This window comes from Sciurus carolinensis, chromosome 9 (genome assembly GCF_902686445.1).
Source record: "Sciurus carolinensis chromosome 9, mSciCar1.2, whole genome shotgun sequence".
Classification (NCBI taxonomy): domain Eukaryota; kingdom Metazoa; phylum Chordata; class Mammalia; order Rodentia; family Sciuridae; genus Sciurus; species Sciurus carolinensis.
In genome coordinates, this window is record NC_062221.1 from 127,970,389 (window position 1) to 127,996,357 (window position 25,969).

The following is a 25,969-nucleotide window of genomic DNA, read 5'->3' on the forward strand; positions in this document are numbered from 1 at the left end:
ATTGCTTTAGCTATTCTAGGTTTTTTATTTTTCCAGATGAATTTCATAATTGCTTGCTCTATTTCTGCAAGGTACATCATTGGGATTTTAATTGGAATTGCATTGAATCTGTATAGCACTCTAGGTAGTATGGCCATTTTGACAATATTAATTCTGCCTATCCATGAACATGGGAGATCTTTCCATCTTCTAAGGTTTTCTTTAATTTCTTTCTTTAGTGTTCTGTAGTTCTCATTGTAGAGGTCTTTCACCTCTTTTGTGAGATTGATTCCCAAGTATTTTATTTTTTTCGATGCTATTGTGAATGGGGTAGTTTTCCTAATTTCTCTTTCTGAAGATTCATCACTTATGTATAAAAATGCATTGGATTTATGAGCATTGATCTTGTAACCTGCTACTTTACTGAATTCACTTATGAGTTCTAAAAGTTTTCTGGTGGGATTTCCAGGTTCCTCTAAATATATAATCATGTCATCAGCAAACAGGGATAGTTTGAGTTCTTCTTTTCCAATTCATATCCATTTAATTTCTTTGGCTTGTCTAATTGCTCCGGCTAGAGTCCCAAGGACGATGTTGAACAGAAGTGGTGAAAGAGGGCATCCCTGCCTTGTTCCAGTTTGTAGGGGGAACACTTTCAGTTTTTCACCATTTAGAATGATATTGGCCATGGGCTTAGCGTAGATGGCCTTTAAAATGTTAAGGAATGTTCCCACTACCCCAATTTTTTCTAGTGTTTTGAGCATGAAGGGATGGTGTATTTTATCAAATGCTTTTTCTGCATCTATTGAAATAATCATGTGATTCTTAACTTTAAGTCTGTTGATATGGTGAATGACATTTATTGATTTCCGAATGTTGAACCAACCTTGCATCCCTGGGATGAAACCCACTTGATCGTGGTGCACTATCTTTTTAATATATATTTGTATGCAATTTGCTAAAATTTTGTTGAGAATTTTTGCGTCGATGTTCATTAAGGATATTGGTCTGAAATTTTCTTTCCTCGATATGTCTCTGTCTGGTTTAGATATCAGGGTGATATTGGCTTCATAGAAAGAGTTTGGGAGGATTCCCTCCTCTTCTATTTCATGGAATACTTTGAGGAGTATTGGATTGAGCTCTTCTTTGAAGGTTTTGTAGATCTCGGCTGAGAACCCATCTGGTCCTGGAATTTTCTTTGTTGGTAGGCTTTTGATGACCTCTTCTATTTCATTGCTTGAAATTGATTTAAGTTGTGTATGCCCTCCTCATTCAGTTTAAGTAATTCATATGTCTCTAGAAATTTGTTGATGTCTTCGAGGTTTTCTGTTTTGTTGGAGTATAGATTTTCAGAATAGCTTCTAATTATGTTTTGTATTTCACTCGTATCTGTTGTGATGTTTCCTTGTTCATTCCGAATTTTAGTAATTTGAGTTTTCTCCCTCTTTCTCTTTGTTAGTGTGGCTAAGCGTTCATCAATTTTGTTTATTTTTTCAAAGAACCAACTATTTATTTTGTTAATTTTTCCAATTGTTTATTTTGTTTCAATTTCATATTTAGGCTCTGATTTTAACTATTTCCTGTCTTCTACTACTTTTGGTATTGGTCTGTTCTTCTTTTTCTAGGGCTTTGAGCTGTAGTGTTGTTGTTTCTTTGTTGATTTCTACTTCTTTTGTTGAATGCGCTCCATGAAATAAATCTTCCTCTAAGTACTGTTTTCATAGTGTCCCAGAGATTTTGATATGATGTGTCTTTGTTCTCGTTTACTTCTAAGAATTTTTTTATTTCCCTCCTGATGTCTTCTGTTATCCATTCATCATATAATAGTGTATTATTTAATCTCCAGGTATTGGAGAAGTTTCTGTTTTTTATTCTGTCATTTATTTCTAATTTCAATCCATTATGATCTGATAGAGTACAAGGTAGTATCTCTATCTTCTTGTATTTGCTAACAGTAGCTTTGAGGCATAAAATATGGTCTATTTTAGAGAAGGATCCATGTGCTGCTGAGAAGAAAGTGTATTCGTTCTTTGTTGGATGTTATATTCTATATATGTCTGTTAAGTCTAAATCGTTGATTGTGTTATTGAGATCTATGGTTTCATTATTCAATTTTTGTTTGGATGATCTATCCAGTGGTGAGAGAGGTGTGTTAAAATCGCCTAGTATTATTGTGTTGTGGTCTATTTGATTTCTGGAATTGAGAAGGATTTGTTTGACGTACGTGGATAAGCCAATGTTCGGGGCATAGATATTTATGATTGTTATGTTTTGCGATTTATGCTTCCCTTAAGCAGCATGTAATGTCCTTCTTTATCCTTTCTGACTAGTTTTGGCTTGAAGTTCACATTATCTGAAATGAGGATGGATACTCCAGTTTTTTTGCTGTGTCCGTGTGCATGGTATGTTTTTCCCCATCCTTTCACCTTTAGTCTATGGGTATCTCTTTGTATGAGATGAGTCTCTTGCAGGCAGCATATTGTTGGATTTTTCTTTTTAATCCAATCTGCCAGTCTATGTCTTTTGATTGATGAGTTCAGGCCATTAACATTCAGGGTTATTATTGTGATATGATTTGTATTCCCAGTCATTTGACTCATATTTTTTTTTTGACATGATTTGGTTTCTCCTTTATTTGGCTATTCCTTTAGGCTAGCGCCTCCTGTTGTTGATTTGCATTGTTGTTTTTCATCTCTTCCTCATGGAATATTTTGCTGAGAATGTTCTGTAATGCTGGCTTTCTTTTTGTAAATTCCTTTAGCTTTTGTTTATCATGGAAGGATCTTATTTCATTGTCAAATTTGAAGGTAAGTTTTGCTGGGTATAAGATTCTTGGTTGGCATCCATTTTCTTTCAGGGCTTGGTAAATGTTGTTCCTTCTAGCTTTTAGGGTCTGGATTGAAAAATCTGCTGATATTCTTATTGGTTTCCCTCTGAATGTAATTTGATTCTTTTCTCTCGCGGCCTTTAAAATTCTGTCTTTATTTTGTATGTTAGGTATTTTCATAATAATGTGCCTTGTTGTGGGTCTGTTGTAATTTTGTATATTTGGAGTCCTATAAGCCTCTTGTACTTGGTTTTCCATTTCATTCTTCCGATTTGGGAAATTTTCTGATATTATTTCATTGAATAGATTGTTCATTCCTTTGGTTTGTTTCTCTAAGCCTTCCTCAATCCCAATAATTCTTAAATTTGGCCTTTTCATGATATCCCATAATTCTTGTAGATTCTGTTCATGACTTCTTACCATCTTCTCTGTTTGGCCAACTTTGTTTTCAAGATTAGATATTTTTTCTTCGAAGTCTGAGGTTCTGTCTTCCAGGTGTTCTATCCTATAGATTATGCTTTCTATGGAGTTTTTAACTTGGTTTATTGTTTCCTTCATTTCAAGGATTTCTGTTTGTTTGTTTTTTTTTTTTTCAGTATCTCTAACTCTTTATTGAAATGATCTCTTGCTTCCCATATTTGGTCTTTTAACTGTTGATTGGTGTGATCATTTAATGCCTGCATTTGCTCTTTCGTCTCCTCCTTCAATGCCTGCATTTGCTCTTTCATCTCCTCATTTGCTTCTCTGATTGTTTTAATTATGTACATTCTGAACTCCCTTTCTGACATTTCTTCTGCTGTGCTGTCATTGGGTTTTATTGATGTAGTATCTACATTTTCTTCCCTTGTTTTCTCATATTGGTCAGCTGTCAGTGGGACCCTGATATATTGCAGATTTCCTCTATTGGCTTATAGTGTCCCGGTAGATTTCCAGTGTATCATCTCCCAGCCTTCAGTAGCCTGAAGTCTTGGAGGAACTTGATAATGCAGTGCTTCCGAAGAAAGCTGCCCCTATCCCCCTACTGGTTCGAGGGCTTGGAGATGGCTCTGTACGGAAAGGCTCTCAGTGGGGGCCTGCACCGTGCAGCTGGCCGTGTGGGAGGAGCCCACCATCGGAGTGTGGAAGGCTACCTGGGGAAGACTCTAGCTGCCCTGCCCTGCTCTGATAAGCCACCCCTATCTGTGCCTGCCGCCCAGGCCAAGTTTCGCCCAGTGGGGGAGACTCACCCCGTGACTCTGTTTTAGTCCGAGTCTCTCAATGCCTCCCCTTCTTAACTCCTGGGTTCTGGAGCGACTGGGGATGCAGTCACCCTCTAGTCCACCATCTTGGATTGCCTCAATTAGAGCTTTTGAATCCTCTACTACAAATAAGGAAGCAAAAGACCTAGAACATTTTTCAATTGCTGAAATAAATATATGTACCATACCGACATACCTCTCTGTTTTATATGCACAACTTTAGTAAGTAGCAGGTGCAGGAAAATAATCTGCATATATACATACGTGCAAATATATCTGTTGTTTTCACTGAGAAGCTCAACAGACCTTATGTTATTAAATATATCTGTGACACACTCAAATGCAGTATGGGTTTTATGACAAGCCCCAGTGGAAGAATCATAATACAGGCAAATAGAGTTATAGAATTAGGTCTGTTTTATGCAAAAATACATACCTTTGGAAAGTCAGCTCCTGGAATACTATTGGGTTCTAGTACAGATACAAAACTGAACCAAAGGACACTGAGTTACCATATCCCTATCTGCAACCCTTCATCATAATCAGGGTCCTTTTGATCCATCCATCCTCAGTCACGGGGACTCACATCAATTATTTGTAAGGTAGAAATATAGGAAAGAAAATAAATAGTACAAGAAAGAATACCTTATGAAAAGGAATCCAGGCCCCCTTGACACATTCACCCCTTTCTCAAATCACATATGTGGTCACTTTGGAAATTCTAAAGGACCAACTGAGAAAGAAGGAAAGAAGTCCAAGCTAGGTTTTGCAGATGGAGTGCATCTTTACATGATGTCTAAACATCATAGTGAGGAAACTATCTTCTCTGTGGGCAGGACCTTATGTTGAGCACCTTGTCCACTTGTTATAAAATAAAATGTGACCCCAGCCCTACTGATGATACCTCAAAATTCCTGGGCAGTGGTAACAGACCTAACCACTTAAGTCATGTAGATAGACACATTGGAGTGGACTCAGAGTGTGGAGATCTTTGCATTTCTTCTTAATATCCACTAGAACATATTTACCATGAAAGAAGAACTATATCAAGGAGACAAGATGATCCTGCCAATAAAGGATAGGCAGGTTTGATCAGCAGTCCCCACTTCATGAGTCTCTAAAGAAGGACATTTTATGTTTTCTGAGAAAATTGTGAAAAAGAACTAAAATTTGAATGCACAGTTTGAGCAGGCAAAAGTCTGAGTAATTTTAGAATTCAGGCTTTGTCATTAAGGTTTTCCTGGTTGCTCTCTATTTCTGGCTATTTCTGTTATGTGTTAGAAGCACTATACCTCAGTGGTAGTAGATGGCAGATACATTAGGAGAAGATGAATCAGCAGTGACAAGCAGTCAATCATAAAGGCATCCTGGCAAAGATAGTGCCTCTGATCACTTGATACAGAAAAGAATAACAGAAAGAAATCTAAGGCAAAGTATCAATCAGAGATCTTTCCCAGTGAAATGAATGGGTGGAGATGAAACCTATTTAAAACTCAGCATGCAAATTACTGAAAATTATTGAATAATGTGTACCCTGTACGAGTGCTCAACCCCAGTTAACAGATTCTCACTGTAAATTATCTGTCGAAGCATCCCCTAAGCATACTGAATGAGTTTATACATCTTCATTCATTCCATTTCATCTTCCCAAACTTCCCCCAATACATTCTGTAATACTTACATTTTGCTTATCACACTAGGTTCCATCCTTCAGAAACTGGGGATATAAATTTTTCTATAAGATGAGGTCAAGGCCAAATCTTCATTCAATTTCAGTTTCCATTGCCTCATGTTCAGAAGAAATGAAGAGCATAAAATTTATCTTTCTCTGAGTGCTATTCAAGATGATATTTCAGTAATAATGATCTTAAAACCTCTTGGAAACTTATGCAATTCAATTCATAGATAAGCATTTTTCTTTGTATATTTCTGTCCTTGCCAAACTTTGGTCTATCATAGCACTGTACTGTTTTCTGAAATACATGTAGACAGAGTACAAACAAAGTTACAAGAGATAGACATATTAGAAAGAAGAGAAAAAAATTGTGCTTCTAATTCTTATTAAATAAGTTCACAAATAGAAATGTAGAATATATAAAAATTATCGCAACATGTTGCAAATATAAACTATAATAGCTAACAAAAACTTAAATGGTTTCAAAAGCACACTACAACAATGGGTCAACCTTGCTCTCAGCTAGAATAGAGAATGTCATAATGACCTCAGATCAAGAAATAGCTGGATATCTCATTGGACTTTAGGCAAACTGGAAGTAATATCAAAGAAACTAAACACAGAGACAATGTTTGTTTAATTATTTGTGGAATTTTACTAAATTCTTCCCCTTTCTCACATGCAGATAAGAGGACATAAATTCTCTGAAAAATGATAATGAAAAACAAATATATATATATAAATGTGTGCACAAGTGTGTACAATCATGTATATAAATACAAGTATTTATATCCCACAATCCATAGGTGTTTATATACTACATCTATAATGAAATAAAGCATTACAAAAACTTTGAAAAAGCATGTACATGTTATTCCAATCAAAGAGAAAAAGAAAAAAGAGAAGAAGAAAAGATTCCATTGACTCAAATATTAGATTTAGTTGGGAAGGACTTCAAAATAACTACAAGAACTCTGAGAATGTAAGATAATATGGATAAAATTGACAAATATATGGGAAATTTTAAGCACTATGAAAATAATAAAAAGCAACTAGCAGATATCCCCATAGAGAAAATTAAGATTTAAAATAAAAATTTATCAGATAGTATTGAGAGCATTATTATGGTAATGAAATTAAGAAAATCCAAAGTAGAATATTTTTTTTGTTGTTGTTCTAATCATTCAATTTCAAGTGCACTGAGAAATCAAGAATGAATAAAATGAATAAAATATTGGAGACTTTCTGGAAAATATGGAGCAACCTAAAAATTATGAGACAAAGCACCAGAACAAATGGAATAGGAAAAAAATTCAAGTAATAGTTGGAAAATGTGTACATATGACATAAATATAACAACAAAAATTCCAGTCTACAGACCCAAGTATTCTAAGATTCTTACATCAGAATAAACATAAGAAAATCTTGAATGAGCCTATAATAGTTAATTGATGAAAAACAAAAACAAGGAGAAAAATCAGAAAAGTAGCCAGATGGGGGGAAACATATATATTGAATTTAGGGGAATTGCAAAAATAATCACACCAGATTATCAGCAGAAATATAAGGAAATCAGAACAAAATGGAAGATAATTTTAAATACACTAAAATATAAAGTCAACCTAGAATTTGATATCCTTTTAAATATCCTTTGAAATGAAATAAACCACTTTCATAAAGTGAAAGTCTTTACAAATTTTTAATAAATTGATTCAGTCTGATTAGTAGTAAGCCAATTAGCCATTTCTAGTAGAAGTTGGAGTTGCAGAATAAATTCTATGATCTATGAAAGATTCCCCTCAGATCAGAAATAATTGGTTGCATAATTAGGGATGCAAATATGAAAACAAAAATATCACAATTTGATGTTTCTATAATGAAAAGCACACATTAGAAGTTGTTTACATGTATGTTGTGGACAAGGTAATTTATATATTTATTTTTTTAACTACCATACTTCTGAGGACCTACAAGTACAGGATTGACCACACAGGCACATGCAAAGTCTCTCTAAACTGATACCTCTTATCATTTTCTTCTCAATACAGTCTTGTGCTTCATAGTGATTTGTTTGGTCAACAAGAGATCATATATTCTATGATGGTCATATAAGTGTTATCACCTAAGGGCATCATAGTCGTTCTACTTTGTATAAATACACTTGATGTTTTGTCCACAATAAAATAACTTAATAACATTATTTCTCAGAAGGTATCCCCCATCTTAAATGATGCATGATTTTACAACTATAGATTTAGAAATAAGAGTAAAGAAATAAGAGAATTAGTCAGCAGCCCCTTTGATTAACAGAGAGAACATGAGGTAGAATTCTATCCTCTTTGAAAACGAATTCATTAACTTTCCACTCTCTGAGGAGTTTTGGTCTTAATTTATTACTCATAAATTTTGCTATGAAGGACATTTTGAATAGTGTCTTTAAAACAGAAGGAATAAAGAAGGGTAAAACACTTTACTTGCCCAAAGAAATAATGAAAAAAAAAATACTTCTACTTTGTAATACAGAGGCAAAAATAATTCTTTTAGTTGATTTTTTTTTCCCACTGAAAAAAAGACCTAACAAGAACTACTTAGAGGAGGAAGATTTTATTGGGGGCTCACAGTTTCCGAGGTCTCATTCCACAGACAGCCAACCCCATTGCTCTACACCTAGGGTGAAGCAGAACACAATGGCCAAAAGAGTGGTGGAGGAAAGCAGCTCAGAATGTGTCACCAGCAAGCAGAGAGAGCTCCACTCAGCAGGGACACAGTATAAACCCCAAAGACATGTCCGCACGGGTATACCTCCTCCAGGCACATGCCACCTGCCTACAGTTACCACCCAGTCAATCCATGTCAGTGGATCAATGCTCCAGGTTAAGGTCCTCATGACCCAATGGTTTTACCTGTAAACTCTCTTGCATTGTCTTACACATAAGCTCTTGGGGACACTTACTATCTTAACCGTAAAATTAATTTTTCAAAATATGCAAGTTTTGCATATCTATTGACTCACTCATTGTCTTACATCATGTCACTTTTTATATTGAAATTACTGATCTTTATAAAATTTAAATTTTGGCACTGTGGATTTTCTACTTTATATTTGATTACTATTTTACTATTTTAATGAATTCTATGCTTATCTTTATAATTTCCATCTTTGTAATTTCTATTGGTTTAAGTTGCTATACATTTTTTCTAGCTGCCCTACCAAAAGTGCTGAATATTTTATTTCAAGTCTTCTATGCTCACTAAAATTCAATTTTTTTTTCCTCCTGGAGAACTATATCTCCAATTTTACTATATTATCTTCATGCATTTCGGAATGTTTTCTAATTTCTTTTGTGACATTTTTTCAGTGACATCTGTATCATGATAAATGACATTAATTAATTTGCAATATTATAAGTTTTGAGTTAAAAATTAGTAGCAATTAATTTCTATCCTATACTTTCTGATATTTAGTTTTTTAAAAATATGCATTACTAGTGGTGAACTGAACAAGAGCTCCAATTTAAAATCTGATGCCAGAATTTGTAGATTTCATGTCAATAGATTTTCTCCTCAAAATAAAATTTACATTACTTAAATGTGATAAATTCCTAAACCGCAAAGTAATGTAATGGTTTACTATCTGTTTATTTTCTTATTTTACTTTGTTGTGTGATTGTGGCAATTAGATGAACTGTCAACATTCCTCTGCAAATGATTTTTTTGTGTACAGAGTCTTAAGCAATAACTTCAAGTTTCAAATGTCTTGTAATGGTAGTTCAAGTTTTTTCCTGGTAGTTCAAGTTTGAACATGGGGCTCTCTCTACCTAAATATCTCAGAAGCAGAGAACATAATTCACTCAATGAAAATTGACTGCTGTCAAGCAGAGGGAATTCAAGCATATGTACTAAGGATATATAAAGCAAGATAACAATTCAGGTTTCTATGATGTGGTCCAGATTTAAGAAGCATGTGCAATTGAGGAGAGAGAAAGTGTGTCTAGGAGCTTGTAGTTACTAATTTGAGCTCATTTGATTTAGTTCCAAAGGTATTTACATTCTTGGGTTTTAATCAGCTTTTTTGCTTCTATGACTCTAGGACCCAACCAGAACAACTGTAGAAGAGGAAAGTTTATTTGCAGGGTCAAGTTTTCAGAGGTCTTAAACGGGAGAAGGCTGGCTTGTTGCTCCAGGCTTGAGGTGAGGCAGAACATCATGAGTGTGGCAGAGGAAGCAGCTCACGTGGTAGTCAGGAAGTAGAGAGAGACTCCACTCTCCAGATGTGAAGTATATACCCCTTAGCCACGCCCCCAGTGAACCACGTTCTCCATACACACTGCACCTGCCTCCAGTTAACACTCAGTTAGTCCCATCAGGAATTAACCCACTGATCAGGTCAATATTATAATCTGGGGCTGGGGAGATAGTTCAGCTGGTAGAGTGTTTGCCTTGTAAGCACAAGGCCCTGGGTTCGATCCCCAGCACCCAAAAAAAAAAAAAAAAAAAAAATATATATATATATATATATATAAATATATATAATCCAATCATTTTCCTCCAAATATCCTTGTGGTTTCTCACATGTGAACTTTTGTGGGACGCCTCACATCTAAACCAATAGACCTTGTGTGCCATGCACTGCCTTCTGGACTAATTTATTTCCCTAAGAGTGCAAACATCACTGAGCCTCGCTGGGAAGGGTCTCTGTACTAAAGGTGTGGACTCTCTGTTGGTGCCTTCTAAATGAACTTCTACACTAGCCAATGTGTCTGCTTCAGTTGTGTGTCACCAAAAAAGGGACAGCCTTTAATTTTACCTTTATGGTTATTTTCTAAGATCTTACAAATTCAGTAGTCCAGGAAATCACTAGTTCCTAGAAAAAAAGATGGCTCATTATAAATGAGACAAATTCAAAAATAAAGTGATATCTTTGTATAGAACCAAGCAAACTTTAAAATTTTCTTCTGTACTTTATTTCACAACCTTGACCAGCCCAGTGAGGAATTTGCTCATTTATTCTAAGGTCCTTTGATATTTGAGAAAGTAGAGACTCAAAGAGAATCATAGACTTGACAAAAGAGCTACTTCCTTTGAACGTCCCACTTTCCTCCTGAGAGTATTAAGTAACACAGATATCTGTAGCTGTACAGGCCACCAAGGTAAGCTTGCTGTATAAATGTGGGTCTTGAGACCTAGTGTTGTGTGTGGGTCTGAGGCAAATTAATGCTAGAACTCCTGGTTCCTAAGTCCTGTTTTAATGTTGTTTCAGTGGTACCATGTGACATCTTCTTTCACCTTCCCTCACCCTTCTTCTCTTCTCCTCCCTGTTATCACCACCAGCATCATGATCTCCAGATAGCTCGGAAGTAATAATAGTTTCTAGACTTTTACTATAAAATTTAGAACTAAATACTGAAATAATGATAAAAATTTAGAAAACTCTACTTAAATTTCCCTGACAGAAACTGAAATGCCAGTGTCAGATGCTCCCTTGTGAAATAATTTTTATTTCATCTACAACTTCCATGATCTTTTAAGATGCTATAATTGATGTTATATCCATATACAAAATCCCCATGTGTGGGCCTCAATCATTTTAGAGATTCAGAACATCTATAAAAATAGCCTTAATGTTAAGAAATACTTTTTTAGTTAAGCAGTAGTCATTGCTCATGTTTAAAATTATATGCATATTTTAGAAGTAACTGGTTTTTTGGTCCTTGTAAATACTCTAGTTAGATAAGCAAACTTCCTCTTAATACTAATGATGGATAGAATCAATAATAATTATACAGTAATATAATGAAGCCTTCACACACAGCTGGTAATTATAATATTGGGGGCAATAAATGTGTATTACTATAATAGTACTGAAGCTAAGTACAATATATAACATTTCAGGCTATAAATATTAAAGATATTTTATCAACATATCTCAAGAAATGGTTCTAATCCTATATAAAAGTTGCTCCAAAAAAAACTTGCCCCAACCTCCAAGTCTTTTGCAATAATCAAATCATTATTCTCCCTGTGTTCCTGAAATGTAGCCATCATGATCCTGAATCTCATAATTTTCTGCAAAGGCAGCCCTCTGCTCTACCAGAGTCTCATTACACCACTCAAAGTCCTGTCCCTACCAGACTTTAGGCCCTCTCCTGCTTCATCCCCTGCCCACTCATTATACTAAGTCACCCTGTGACTCTTGAATGCAGGGGTTCAAGTCTCAACTATGGCCCTGGCAACTTCCAGGGATTCATATATTCTGTTTCCCAGGAGACTCATCATGAGTCATTTCTATGCAATTGATTTTAGGAGTTTCTTTTTATGTATTCTTGTCACATTAGTGATTACAGAAAATAGCTTCTTTCCCCCTAACTTAACTCCCATGTTTTGTATTAGTCATGCCTCAGTAGCATATTGTCAAACATCTTATCAGTACCAGTCAGTTCTCAAAATAATATTCATTTATCACTGTTCCTAGGGAATGCAAGATGAACAAATATTTTGATACATTTTTGAGAAGAATATATTCATTCATATGTTACTCTGTAGTAACAAAATTTAAAAGCAATTCTGAAAAATGTGGTTCCTGTTTCTCTGAACTTACTATTTAGCAAGGAAGTGAATAAATTGATGGTGGACTTATTTCCCAAGTATGTAAAGAATTTCAAATTTATATCAATAAAATGACTGCAACCCATTTAAATTATGGTGGAAAAATGAGCATACACTATGTAAAAGAAAATAGAATGACCAATAGTCAAAGTAAAAGGTGCCCCAAACCACTGTTTACTAAATAAATGGAACTTAAAATTTTAATTACGTGCCACTTGGCATCCACCAAATGGCTGAAAAGAATATGGAAATAAAAATGTTCTTGATGATATGGAACTCCTAGAACTCCAGAGTATTGATGGTGGAGAGTAAAATGAGAAAACTAACTTTAGAAAACTATTTGGCAATTTCTAGTAAAGTTAAGCAAACTTTCACTCCACAGCCCCAAAATTCCATTGCTAGGTTATTTTTCTTAAACACACACACACACACACACACACACACACACACACATACACCAAAAAAAAAAAAAAAACACACACACACAAACATGTCCATGAAAAACTGAAACAATCAATATTCATTGCTGCTTTTTCTATCAGTTTTAAAATTGAGACAGTTCCACATTCACCAATAGGTGAAAGAATAAACACATGATAATATATTGACAAAAAGAAACAGGAGACAGCAATAAAATAAACATATGCAACAACATAAAGAATTCCAGAAACATTATATTGAGTAAAAAGGCTTGGATAGGGGAGAAATATTGTATGATTTCATTTTTATGAACTCCCAGAAGAAGCAGATTAATCTATGGCGATAAAAGTTATTGCAGTCGTTGGCACTGGGAGGCAGAGATTTATTAAAAGGAGCATAAAGGAGTGATCCAAGGTGGAGAAATGTTCTATATTATGATCAAGTTGTTACCTAAGTATGTATATTTCTCAAAAAATCATTCTTTATCCTTTAGATTTTATCCATTTCTTTATTCATAGATATAATTGAATTAAAAATTATTTAGAAAACCAAGAAATCAGCCAATCTCATATCTTTGCTTAAAGCCTTTTCATAGCTTCTCATTGCTTTTAGGAGAAAGTCTGTCCTCAAGAACAAGACCCCTAAATACCTACAAAGAATGGCTTCAAAATGCCTCGGTGGCCTAATTTCAAGTCATTTTTTCCTTTTCTCTCAATGGCTACCCAAAATGGCTTTCAATTTTATAATGCACATCTCGAGATTTCAAATCTAAAAATTCCTCTTCCAGCCCCAGCTTCCTACCCTTTAGGTATTCGTTAAACTTATTTGAAATGTTATTCCTGTGAGAAACTTTTCCTGACTTCTAAAACTAAATGAGGATCCTTTGATGCATGTTATTAAGAACTTCTTTTCCATAGTTCATCATAATTGTAATTATTTATTTGATTTTTGTTTTAGTAATAGATGCTTAGCCTTTTTGGGATATTTATTATATATTTTCTTAATAGTATTCACTAATATAGAGTAATGAGCAAGTACATTTTTTTAAGTATAATCATCTGTGTTCATCCATAGTACAGATTCTGATTCACTGTAAAGATAGACTGACTATGTTTTGAAAAATGATTGTTCAGGTTAAATATATGGGGAACAGAAGTATTTCAGATTTTAGCTCTTTTCAGATTCGAGAGCATTTGCTCATGCATAATGGAATATCTTAGGGATGGGACAAAGTCTAAGCACAAAACTCATTGGTTTCATACACACCTTACACACATAGCCTGAAGGTAATTTCATACAAAATTTTTCTTGCACCTATTTTGACTATGAGCCATCAGGGAATTGGGATGTGGAATTTTTCACTTGTGGTGTTATTTTGGCATTGGAAAATTTTCAAATTCTCAAGCATTTAGGGTTTGGACTTTCAGATGAGGGATGTTCGACCTATGTTGACAACATGTTTGACGTGTTCTGAGGCATTTGGAGCAGCAACAAAACAACTCGGGCAAGGGTTCGGGAGGACAAAGGTGCTCCCTGTAAACACTAAGGAAAGACACATCATACATAGAAATGATAAAATCAAGTGCCTCGAAATTATTCTGGAGAGAATTTCCTGGGATATTAGTTACATAAATTCTTGGAAACCAGAACTGCAAACCAGCTGGTAGTCAGATGATCAGCAGCTCTTGGAATTATAGTTTTGTGGGCAGCAGATGCTTGGGATATAAACCTCTGAGTTAAAAAATCCATGCCGTATGCATTTGTCAAAATATGCAGCAGGAGAAGCCAGGAGAGTGGAAGCAACTGGATACAATCCAGATAAGTGCTGGCCCTCTGTTAATTGTGGAGAGTGGGGTCAACATGAGGAAAGTGGGAAGACTGTTATTTACTGTTCTATATTTAATTTTTGGAATAGAAAGAGAATAAAATCTCATGCTGGGAAGTTCAGAGACTTAGACAAAATTTTAAGATAAAAACTTTGTACTGCTTACACCAATCAGTTGGATCTAGTTTTTATGGCAATAATAGGAAACCAAGAGAGTGAGATGCTCTCTGATTTAGGATGGGTTTACAATCTGGTAAACTCGTAAATTGAAAATAGCATAGGTAAGAAATGTAATGAGTACAACTAATCTACCAAACATTACAGCTTAGCAACATCACATCCCATAGAATATTGGTTGTGGACCCTCCTTGCTGCTGAAAATCAGTTTTGCACCACTGATCACTAGCCTGGGGAAGCCAAAATTCAAAACTGGAAGTGAAGTTTTCTATTGAATCTGCAGCATTTTTGCACTACTCTAAAATGGAAATATTGCAAGATGAATCATCATAAACTGAAGACCATCTATATTACATTTCTGAAACCCAGGAAACCACTCCTTCATCTGAAATATGGAGACAGTGACAGAGAAGACCTGGGTCTGGCCAAGAAGCTACAGTACCTTCTTATGAAAACCCTGCTGCTGCCAATGTCTTAGGCTATGAAACTTGACAATTTATCCTTGGAAAGAATATTAGCATAGGAATAGCTTGGATCACAAAAAATTAAACACAAATGAAATTATTCAAAGGTCTGAGTTTACTATTTTCTATGTTAATTTTTACAATGTAATCACTGATTGTTTCCCCCAAATTTTCCTTCATTGTTCTTTTATTTTATCCTTTAACTGTATAAATGCCATGATTATTTTCTAAACATGATGGAGAAAGAAGAGGGAGAAGAAAGAAAAAGGGATACAAAAGGAGAAAAGAAAAGACTCAGGAGAAGCCACAGTTGGTTAGAAATTATGAAGCAATTTGACGCAATAGCCAGGTGCCGAGTGGCCCACCAGTAATGACAGCTACTCCAAAGACTGAGATGGGACCATCAGGGGTTCAAGACCTGACCCAGCAATATAATGAGACGCTGAGCAAATTAGTGAGACCACATCTCAAAATAAAAAGGACTGGCAGTATAGCTCAGTGGTAAAGGGCCCCTGGGTTCAATCCCCAGCATACTCCCCCCCCCACACCAAAACCTCTCAAATTTGACACAATAAAGTAGTTCTACCCATAGTCCAACAATAAGCTACTGTGTTAACATTTTAAAATTCTATTCTGCTCTTCTATTTCAGTTTCTCTGTAGACTAGGTACATCAAGTCCAATGAACTCTAGCTCCTTTCAAACTTAATATCTCATTGCATTGGTAGTAAAAAAAAGGAAAGAGAATATGAGGAGATGACTGTGATATGCTATGAGATTAGCTTTTTGCCAAGTGTCTAATACTCTGCATTGCATTTTTAATTTCAGACAATGTTTGAAGATGTTAAGTGAAGAATATCTTAAGCAGAATAAGAAAAAAATATTTGAACATCATTTGTACTATACAAATATTGAGTACTACTTTATTATCACATTGTCTAAGTACATTTTTACTTGATAGTGTCTTTCTCTAACACTTGGATGTAAGACAGAAGAATGGTAGAGAAAATAAAAGGCCTATGCAATTTCATTTCAGGACACAACTGAGATAGCTGCTTTTGATGTTAGCAAAGGTTTTGATGTTTTCAATTAGACTTAGTTTATATGTTGGCAAGGAACCCAGGTGCATCTTCACACCTGCTGGGCTTAGGTTTTGCTGTTGTTGTTGCTTTTTTTCTTCCTATCTAAGTTTGTTGGCTGCCTTCTTACATAAATGGAGATCATTTGAGCATATTGAAAATAGTCACTGAAGGTCATGGACTTAGGCAATTTTTTAAAAAAGTGATACGCCTACGTCCTGAATACCTAAAGTTCATAAGGACTCTTTCTGCAAATGTACACCCACCCATTAGTCTTTGCTTTAGTATCCTTCATGCACAGACCTCATTATCTAAATCTAAATTTTTTTCTTGCACTTTGCAAACTTCTGATACATTCTAATCTTAGAAATGAATGGCATGTTCATTGCATGAACACGAATATTCTAATTCTCCTTACATTTTGGATAAAAGAAAAGCAATAAGGATGAGTTCCCAGGAAACTCCTTCTTAGATAAGGGAAACTATCTAAAATCTGACCAAAATTAGTGCATGTACCAGAAAAATTGAGCTTTCCAAACCCATGATTGCAAGCAATATCAGTAGCAATCCTAGACAATGTATTCCAAGTAAATTACAATTTTAAGAACAGATTTGAACAGCAGAATAAAGAGTTTATTAAAACAAAATTATTCAACTATTTTAGAGAGAAATGCAAAAACTATCATTTCTAGCAACAATACAATTTGGATTATTCATTAATCTTGTAGTATGACACAGACAATGTATTGGCCAATATTTGAGGGCTAAAAAGCAAAGAGAAGATCATAATTAAGGATATCGGGATACTTCTCAGGGAAGGATTTAATAGATGGTTTTATTACATGATTTGCATTTCCCAAATAGGTTTGACCAATCAACAGGTTAATGAGTACAAGCCCGATCTATATAATGGCTGGTAACAAGAGGAAGGGAAAACCCTGGAAGGAAAAAAAAATGGGTGGTAGAAACTGGATCTATAACCCAGGAGAGGGAAGCCAGAGACTCCATAATTCAGGGATCTGAAGCCACTCGATTCACAGCCCAGTGAGTAGCAGCTTCTAGATCCATAGCCCAGGGAATGGCAGCTGCTGGACCCAAAGCCCAGAGATCCAGCAGAAGTCGACTGGCAGGGACTGCAGAGAGTGGACATCCTCTGGCTGTAGCAGGATGGCTGGCAGCGGCTGGACACCACACAGGATGTCTGGCAGCTGGTGGGCTCACAGCAGGTCTCCTGACAGCCCCTGTAGAGGGAGGAGCCCAGCTGGCAGGTGCTGGGAGAGCAGAGGTTAGTGCTGTAGACCAGGTTGCTGGGGTAGGAAGAGCCCCAGGAGCTAGGCAAGCGCAGGTAGCCCCCAAAGGAGCGGGAGGAGAAGTTTCCAGAGCAGCAGCTGGAGGACATGATGACAGGAGATGTGAGCTCAGCTGAGTGTACCTGGGAAGATTCTGAGTTTTGATGTCCCCTTCTGGACAGAGGCATTTATATACTCTCAGCAGTAGGTGTGGTACCCAACAGGGTCATCCTTTACAGATCTGTGCTCCCTCATTTACAAATGTGTAACTCAGTAATCTCTTTGTAATTGCATTTGAATAGTTTTCCACATAGTCTGTTTGTGGGTGCCATTATTGTGTTTTTATAGCCAAAGCCCATAAACTCTTCTATGTCAGAAATGCTTGACTGTTTTACATTAGTGCTATTCTATCCTGTGCAGGAAAGCCCTTCCTTTCCCTCTTGACGTATTTCTTTTTCTTTTTCTTTCTTTTTTTTTTTTTTTTTGTCACTGGATATTATGGGAGAAAACTTTTCACCAAGTGGTGGGGAATACGTTTAAGTTACTTCTCTTTTTCATCAATAAATCAGAAGCACAACTCTGGCTTTAATTAGGAACCTAATGAAGATTAACCCTACTGTTAACATCATTCCTCATTTTTCAAAATTCCTATGCATGGGTTCCATATCATTGCCCTATTGTGTCTCATACAATAGAGGAGGAAAATATGACCCAAGGCAAATTGAATAATACTGATGCCTAGGACCAGAGAGAAACCTAGACCACTATTTGTGGTCAGGGTGACAGTGAGGAACAAAACTGAGATAGTCAGAAGTGGTGACCAACTTGGACCCTTATGAAGATAATTAAAGTGGCAAAAACTCATAGGACAAGAGAAAGAAGCAACTGAATTTTAGATTCAATATATATGACATGAGGACTGTGTTCCTACTGGATTCTCATCTGTTTGTGTAGCAGCCTGGAGAATTCACTACTCAGACCTTACCCTCCAGGAAGCTTGATTGACTTTACAGTCTACCTGCTGTGGTCCAACATATAACACTGCATTTTTGCAAATACCTTGCTTTCTGTGACTGCCCCTAGATAAAGACTGAGCTAGCAGAAGGATTCCTGGGAGAAAGGAACTCTTTAATGTCTACCTTTGACTGTTTCCCCACTGACCTTAAGGTACTATCTTTAGTCCACACAGGCTCACTCCTTTCCTAGTCTTCTCCAGCCTTCTCTCAGGGGAGAGGTTAGAGAATAATAATGCAGGAAGTCTAAATATGTCGAATGTTTTTATACTTCTTTTGAATATAACTAATAAATTGTTATTTACAAATGCATTCCAAATGAGTAGTTCCTCTTGGACATACCAACTAGAGTTAAAAGGGAAAATGATTTCAGTTGTGTAAGGATTTTAAATAACTTAGGTGTTGGGCTTTGAAGCCCATCTGCAAACTGTCTCTGAGTAATGTCCATCTCCACCATGGTCAGGACAGGTCAACATCATTTTCTTGTTATGATTTCACATGTGAGTTGGTGACGTTTATCAATATGGTAAATTCTCAACTGTAGTCTCTTTGGATATTGTTCTGTTCCATTTACCCCTACTTTGTCTTGGATTCTAACTAGAAGATACTCTTTATATCTAGGTTGCATATGCCTCTTAGAGTCTCTCTGCATTTTCCAATCTTTGGTGTCTTCATGTTTCAGTTTGGAAATTTCCTTCTATTCTTTCGTTTAGTTCACCAACTATCTATGAAGCTATGTTTAATCTCCTCTCAAAGCCATCCACTGAGTTTTATCAAATTTGTTACCATATTTTAATTTCTTAAATTTTGATTAGGTACTATTACCAAATTTTCATCTTATGCTTGTTCTTTAAACCTATTTGCAATGAAAATAAAGTGCTTTTATTTCTTAATGTTAAATTCTCTATGAAGTATGATCATGCATCATTTGATGATGAGAACACATTCTGAGAAATGTGAGGTATCATTGTCCAATGCCATAAGGTCTCCTTGAACGAACTTGCTACGAGTCACCAGGGTTTGAAGTATCATGGACCCCCACACATGTGCAGTGTGTCATCGACTGAGACGTGGTTATGTGGTATCCCACTGTATGTTAATGTGTGATTTTGTCCTGTGCATTATACGGATCTTATGACTCAGATTCTATTTTCTTGTGTTCTTTTGTGTTTTATTCTTCTTTTATTCTAATTATGTTTGGAAATAATAATAGATACATCATATGAGAAAAAAAAAGTGAATGATTTTACCTTTGTCTAGAGAGAATTTTCTTCTGTTTCTGACAGGCTGCTGGAATAAAGACACCCGTATCCTAGATCAATTTAATCCAATCAGGGATTGATAGAATTTAAACCTAGGCTTCAGTCCTTATGAGAAGCAGCCTAGTAGAAATTCAATTTTACTTCTAAGAAATCTTTAAGATCTGGGATATTTCCCAGGGCCTGAAGTCTTTGTTAGGGCCTGAATTCCAATTTTGTTTCTCCAGCCCTGTGAGTTTGTGAAAATTCCCTCAGTCACTTAATCACTACTTTGAAAATCAGCATAGAATTTTAAGGGAATTTCAGCTACAGGTGCAGGCTCATTTCTTTCGATTTCAGTTCTGACTCTCATAGTATCTCTGTGGCACTGCAATGTTTGGATATTTCTTTGAAATGTACATACATATACAGAGTATATGCATGCAAGCATTTACACATATACGTAGATACATGCATACACTTCTATGCATTTTTCCAACTATTTTATTTACATCAGAGGAAATGGTTTAATATTTTCAGCCACGTGCAATTACTAATCTTATATAATTTTGAAAGATAAATTTATTTTCAAAACACATAGGAATGATTCAAAAAAAAAGGAGCTACCATGCACATGACCATTTAAAAGTCCATTGCAGCAGCTTCAATTGTAGTAGAAGCAACCTTCCAGGAATCAGCAATTTCAAATGCCTAAGTTTCTAACACTACCATTTTTATACCACATGCACCTGCTTTCTACTGTGTCACACTATGGTTTAAAACTCACTCTGTGGTTTCATACCATTTTGCTTTTTATTCCATTTCTTCCTTCCAGATGCTACCTTACTTATTTCCATCTGTTTTGTATCTATGGTGTTCAAACATGCCACCCTCAATAGCAGCCGTGAGTACTCTGCCTATCACCCATGGGAAATCATTTGTACACACTGAAGACTGATCAGTGGGTGCTGCTATAAAATTCTACCTAAGGTCTTTCCATTCTCAAAAGCATGCTGCACGTTCACAAGTAGCCCCTCCACTGGACCTGAACTCCAGTTTCCCAGAGTGGCAGCTGGAGTAATAATGCACCCTGTCTGTGTTCCTCCATTCCTTGTCAAATTTTCCCTCTCCCTATAAGTATTTACTAGGATAACCTCCCAAATAAATATTTAATGTATTTGAATCCAGGTTTTCAACATTTTATTTGGGAGAGGCTATTTATTAAAAAACAATTATATGCTTCATCTATACGATTTTTGGAACAACCTTCAATGTGTCTCCTCCTTATAAAATGTTAACAGAATGATCCCTAGAAAAATTACTAATAATATATTAAAGAAGAAGAAAATCTGCTTTAGTATTGCTGAGGGCATATTTAAGAAAAATATTGGGCTGGGGATATAGCTCAGTGGGTAAAGTGCTTGCCTTGCATGCACAAGGCTCTGAGTTCAATCCCTGGCACCACAAAAAAAAAAAAAACAAAAACAAAAACAAAAAAAAACTATGGTATCTTTCTCTGTATTTTGAGAATACAGAATTCAAAAGTCATCTAACAACTACAATAAATTATATCTTGTGTTAATTTTTTGCTAGTATATTGTGATTAAAAACAATCTGTACATAAGAATTGGCTTTTGCTTATCAAATCATAACTTGAGTGATTAGTAAAAGCAAGATTCCCAGAATGTTAATAACAGATGGGTAATTTTGAGAAGTAGGTGGGAAGCAAAAGCTGTAACTTTTGACTATGGATGAGGTTCTGCTGGAAGCACACCACCAGTATAGACAGAATTTTAATAATAGCCTGGTGGTAAATTATAAACAAAACAGCAGAAGCCTCTGTGTGCAAAACCCCAGTTCATCCATGTTAAGTGAAAAGCTCCAATTTGTAATGATTCAGTTAAAAATGATATCTAAATTATGAAGAACAAGCAATAAAACCTCTAAGATGAATTTAGTCCAAAGTTGGGGCATTTATAAATTCTCCTTAAACTTCACTTAATGTGGACAAGGTTTTAAAGAATCAGAGATAAAGGGAAGGGAAGAATACCTCTTTTCCCATTAACTGATTCTGAGAAATGTCCTTGACTAAGGAATAAGAGTAACTGAAGAGTAACTGAGCAATTAATAAATCCTCCAGTTTTGACATATAAATGTATGCTCCCCAACTCTTAAGTTTTATCTTCAAGATTATTTGAATAGTGATATTTGAAACAACAACAAAAAAGAAACTGAGAGAAGTAAATTATCTGCACTATCATATTGACAGGACACTTAACTTTCTGGGGCACAAAATAAGGAGAAATGATTTCTGCTTTAAACAATAAAAACCAAAGGACTCACAGAATAGCTATTTGAATTAAGGGTATTACCTTCTTTCATCATTCCTATTCCTTCTGGAAGCTCTGTATTATGTTACTTTTTAAATTGCAAAATATCTGCCATTTCTTACACTATTACTATAACTTCATTAGATTTTATTAGAAAATAAAATAGGAATAGGTTGCTACCAATTACAGCAGTATATGTATTTTTAGTCCTGAATATAATCTAATTAGTTGTGTTTTAACAGATTTTTCTTACTTTCTTTTTTCTTTTTCTTTTCTCTTTTTTTTTTTTTTTGGTAATAGGGATTGAACACTCAGGGCCATTTAATGACTGAAGTACATCCCTACCCTTTTTCTTTTCTTTTTTTTTAAATTTTTTGAATTTTGAGACAGGGTTTTATTAAGTTGCTCAGGACCTTGCTAAGTTGCTGATGCTGGCCTTGAACTTGTGATCCTCCTGCCTCAGCTTCCCCAGCCACTGGGATTATAGGCATGAGCCACCATGCCTGGCTGTAACGCAGAATATTTTTAAGTGAACATAGAAAGCAGTGGATTATATTCTGGGAATATAATAAACCAAACTTTTTCCCCCCCAACTTTGAGTCTACAGCTCTCCAGAAGCAAAACAACCAATCAATGAGCAATAAAAATAATAAACCAAAAACAAAACACCAAAGATTAAATGAAACTTAAACACAGAAAAATTAAAACAGATAAATGGCAGTGGGAGTGTAAAGAGAGAGGAGAAACAAATGAGAGAGAAATTTATAAACACTGCATTGGAAAAAAGAACTGGGATGGAAAGAAACTTCATGATTGGGCAGGGTAAAGCAGGGTAGTGCCTGCTATGGAAGAGGCATGAAGTCATAGAAAACCTGTACTGTGGAACGTGGAGACATTCTAAGGGACAATTAAAAATTAAGGTGACAGCCACATCAAAATTCCAAAAACATACTAATTTTACAAAGTTTTGACTTATAAAGAAATTGGGACAAAATTAATCATAGTTTCAGAGTATAAGAGAAAAAGAAAAATCTGAAATTCCTGAGCTTTCTTGTTTCTCCATCGATAATTTTCTCCCCATATCAAAAAAGTGTTTGGTTTTCAGCTACTTAGGGATGATCCCAGGCTGATCTCATGGAACTGTTTCAGTAGACACCTTTGTTGTCCATTTGTCCTTGAAAACATGGCACGGTCTATCTCAGTGTTTAGTCATCTGTGTCCTAGTCTCTTTGTCTTATCTGTTTTCCAGCTCTCCTCCTTGAATGTGAGACAGACTGTGACTGGCATACGTGGTGTGATAGTGTTTTGTGACTGCCATAATAAATTACCACAGAGGAATATTGAAGAATGGGAAAAGGATCCAGGTGGGAACTGATCCATTGTTCCAGAAGAAATTTAATGTTCTCTCTCTCTAATCTTAGAAACACATCCACCAGTAAAGCTAGATGTGAACAAAGAGGAAGTATGTAACAGAGAAGCAGGAAGAACTTCCCTTGTTGAGATGGGGCAGGCATTAATATAAAACAGTCATAGGGTTTCTGACATAGGAGTAGTTGGTTGGCTTTCCCTGTAACAATAGAATTATAGCATCATAAATACACTATGAGGAAAACTATTCAAATGCAACAGTAATTACAAAGAGATTACTGAGTTACACATTTGTAAATGAGGAAGCATAGATCTGTAAAGGATGACCCTGTTGGGTACCACACCTACTGCTGAGAGTATATAAATGCCTCTGTCCAGAAGGGGACATCAAAACTCAGAATCTTCCCAGGTACACTCAGCTGAGCTCACATCTCCTGTCATCATGTCCTCCAGCTGCTGCTCTGGAAACTTCTCCTCCCGCTCCTTTGGGGGCTACCTGCGCTTGCCTAGCTCCTGGGGCTCTTCCTACCCCAGCAACCTGGTCTACAGCACTAACCTCTGCTCTCCCAGCACCTGCCAGCTGGGCTCCTCCCTCTACAGGGGCTGTCAGGAGACCTGCTGTGAGCCCACCAGCTGCCAGACATCCTGTGTGGTGTCCAGCCCCTGCCAGCCATCCTGCTACAGCCAGAGGATGTCCACTCTCTGCAGTCCCTGCCAGTCGACTTCTGCTGGATCTCTGGGCTTTGCGTCCAGCAGCTGCCATTCCCTGGGCTATGGATCTAGAAGCTGCTACTCACTGGGCTGTGGATCGAGTGGCTTCAGATCCCTGAATTATGGAGTCTCTGGCTTCCCTCTCCTGGGTTATAGATCCAATTTCTGCAACCCAATTTTTTTTCCTTCTAGAAGCTGCCAGTCTTCTTGTTACAGACCAACCTGCAGATCTGGCTTCTATGGATCCACTTGCTGATTGTCTATATTATGACCCTAGAGGTTAAAATCTACTTTGAGCAGCATTATTTCATTCTTATCACTTGCTCCTTTTGTTTGTTTATTGAGAGCTTTTTGCTTCTTCAACTTTTGGCAAACTCTAACATTGATGAGGATCTTCCCAATTAAGTGTTAGTATTGTAGTATATACTATTTAACTTTCATCCAAGAGCCATTGAAAATGAAAATTTTAATCTAATAAATGTTTATTATCTGACATCTAATATATTGTTTGCATGATTATTTTCTTGCCTGTGGCTTTATTATTCAAGGATTTGGAATATATAAGTATAGATTATCTGACTCTGTACCTGGATTTGGGGCACATATAATTTGATAGATTTTTAGCAAATTCTGTTGCTATTTGGTACATTCCCTTTTAGGAGTAATCATGTCTTGGAAGACCATCATTTGCAAGTGCAAATGGATCTGAGCAGCAATAAGAATTGCCCAAAAATGAGGGATATTCATTTTTGCTAAAAAGAAAACAAAAAAAATAGTACAGATACTGGAAATACAGATAACAAGAGTAAGATGTAATTTATAAGGTGATTTGTAAACTTAGAAACTTACCTATATTTAGTATATGAATGTAGATATTCAGTCAAGAGAAAAATGAGCTTCAAGCAAATTCTAGGATAAACACTTTGGTCTTAGCCCATACAAATGTCAGGATTCCTGCCTCCTATATTTGAGGTCTTCCTACAGTACATCTGAGCTCTGTTAAATAAGCATTTCCATTCATTGGTCTTAGTTTGCTTTCTAAAGCAGAGTTAAAGTCCAAGACCTGGGTTCAGCATATTTGTCACAAGATCCTGGAAAGCAGGTATGACAGACCATGGAAAGAACCAAAGAAGAAAATCTCATAAAGTCACATTTTTGACATGATTTTAAGATGAACAGCTGAGATCCAATCCTGTGAGGACTTTCTAGAAGAATGTGGAATGACTATTCTAATTGTCCACTCCAGGGTCTGATCAAAAGAGAGAAGCACTTCATCAGCTCCTATCTTTCTTTAGTTGAACACTGTCTAAGGCATGTAGTTTCCTTGAACCTCAATTGTGAGAATGAAGAATCAGTATTCTCTCTTTGGTTTTCTTAGTATGACTTTTGAGATATTTGGGAACAATCAAAAAAGTGTTGCATATGCTTGCAGGAGACTGATCATGCAAAAGTGGTTGAAGCCTAAATAAAATTGTTCTCCATAGCTATGCCAGGGATGGATGGTGAGAGTGTGCAGGAAATAACTCAAAATATACAATTTTAATTTAACACTCAATCATCCCTGGGAGAAAGACAACAATTATATTCTATAGATCTTATCATGTATGAGGAAAAGGAGATTCAAAAAGGATTTGAAATTTGGCCAAAGTTTTAGTATCAAAGACTTAGTATATTCTGAATTCTAAAATGAAATTTATTTTGGTTGTTCTTTCCTGAACTTTGTGTTTTGAAT

The 25,969-nt window shown here is 35.9% G+C and overlaps 2 protein-coding genes across 2 annotated transcripts; one reads left to right on the forward strand and one right to left on the reverse strand.

Moving 5' to 3' along the window:
- Nucleotides 1-17,162: 17,162 nt before the first annotated feature.
- On the reverse strand, nt 17,163-17,732 carry LOC124993750 (keratin-associated protein 13-1-like). Its single transcript, XM_047565526.1, has one exon. The coding sequence runs from the start codon at nt 17,685-17,687 to the stop codon at nt 17,163-17,165; it is 525 nt and encodes a 174-aa protein (XP_047421482.1). The 5' UTR covers nt 17,688-17,732.
- A 6,191-nt stretch (nt 17,733-23,923) lies between these two features.
- LOC124993337 (keratin-associated protein 13-1-like) lies at nt 23,924-24,493 on the forward strand. Its single transcript, XM_047565111.1, has one exon. The coding sequence runs from the start codon at nt 23,969-23,971 to the stop codon at nt 24,491-24,493; it is 525 nt and encodes a 174-aa protein (XP_047421067.1). The 5' UTR covers nt 23,924-23,968.
- The last annotated feature ends 1,476 nt before the right edge of the window (nt 24,494-25,969 follow it).

Excerpts from the sequence above, each read along its gene's own strand:
- LOC124993750 (XM_047565526.1), bottom strand. The coding sequence starts at position 17,687 with ATGTCCTCCAGCTGCTGCTCTGGAAACTTCTCCTCCCGCTCCTTTGGG.
- LOC124993337 (XM_047565111.1), top strand. The coding sequence starts at position 23,969 with ATGTCCTCCAGCTGCTGCTCTGGAAACTTCTCCTCCCGCTCCTTTGGG.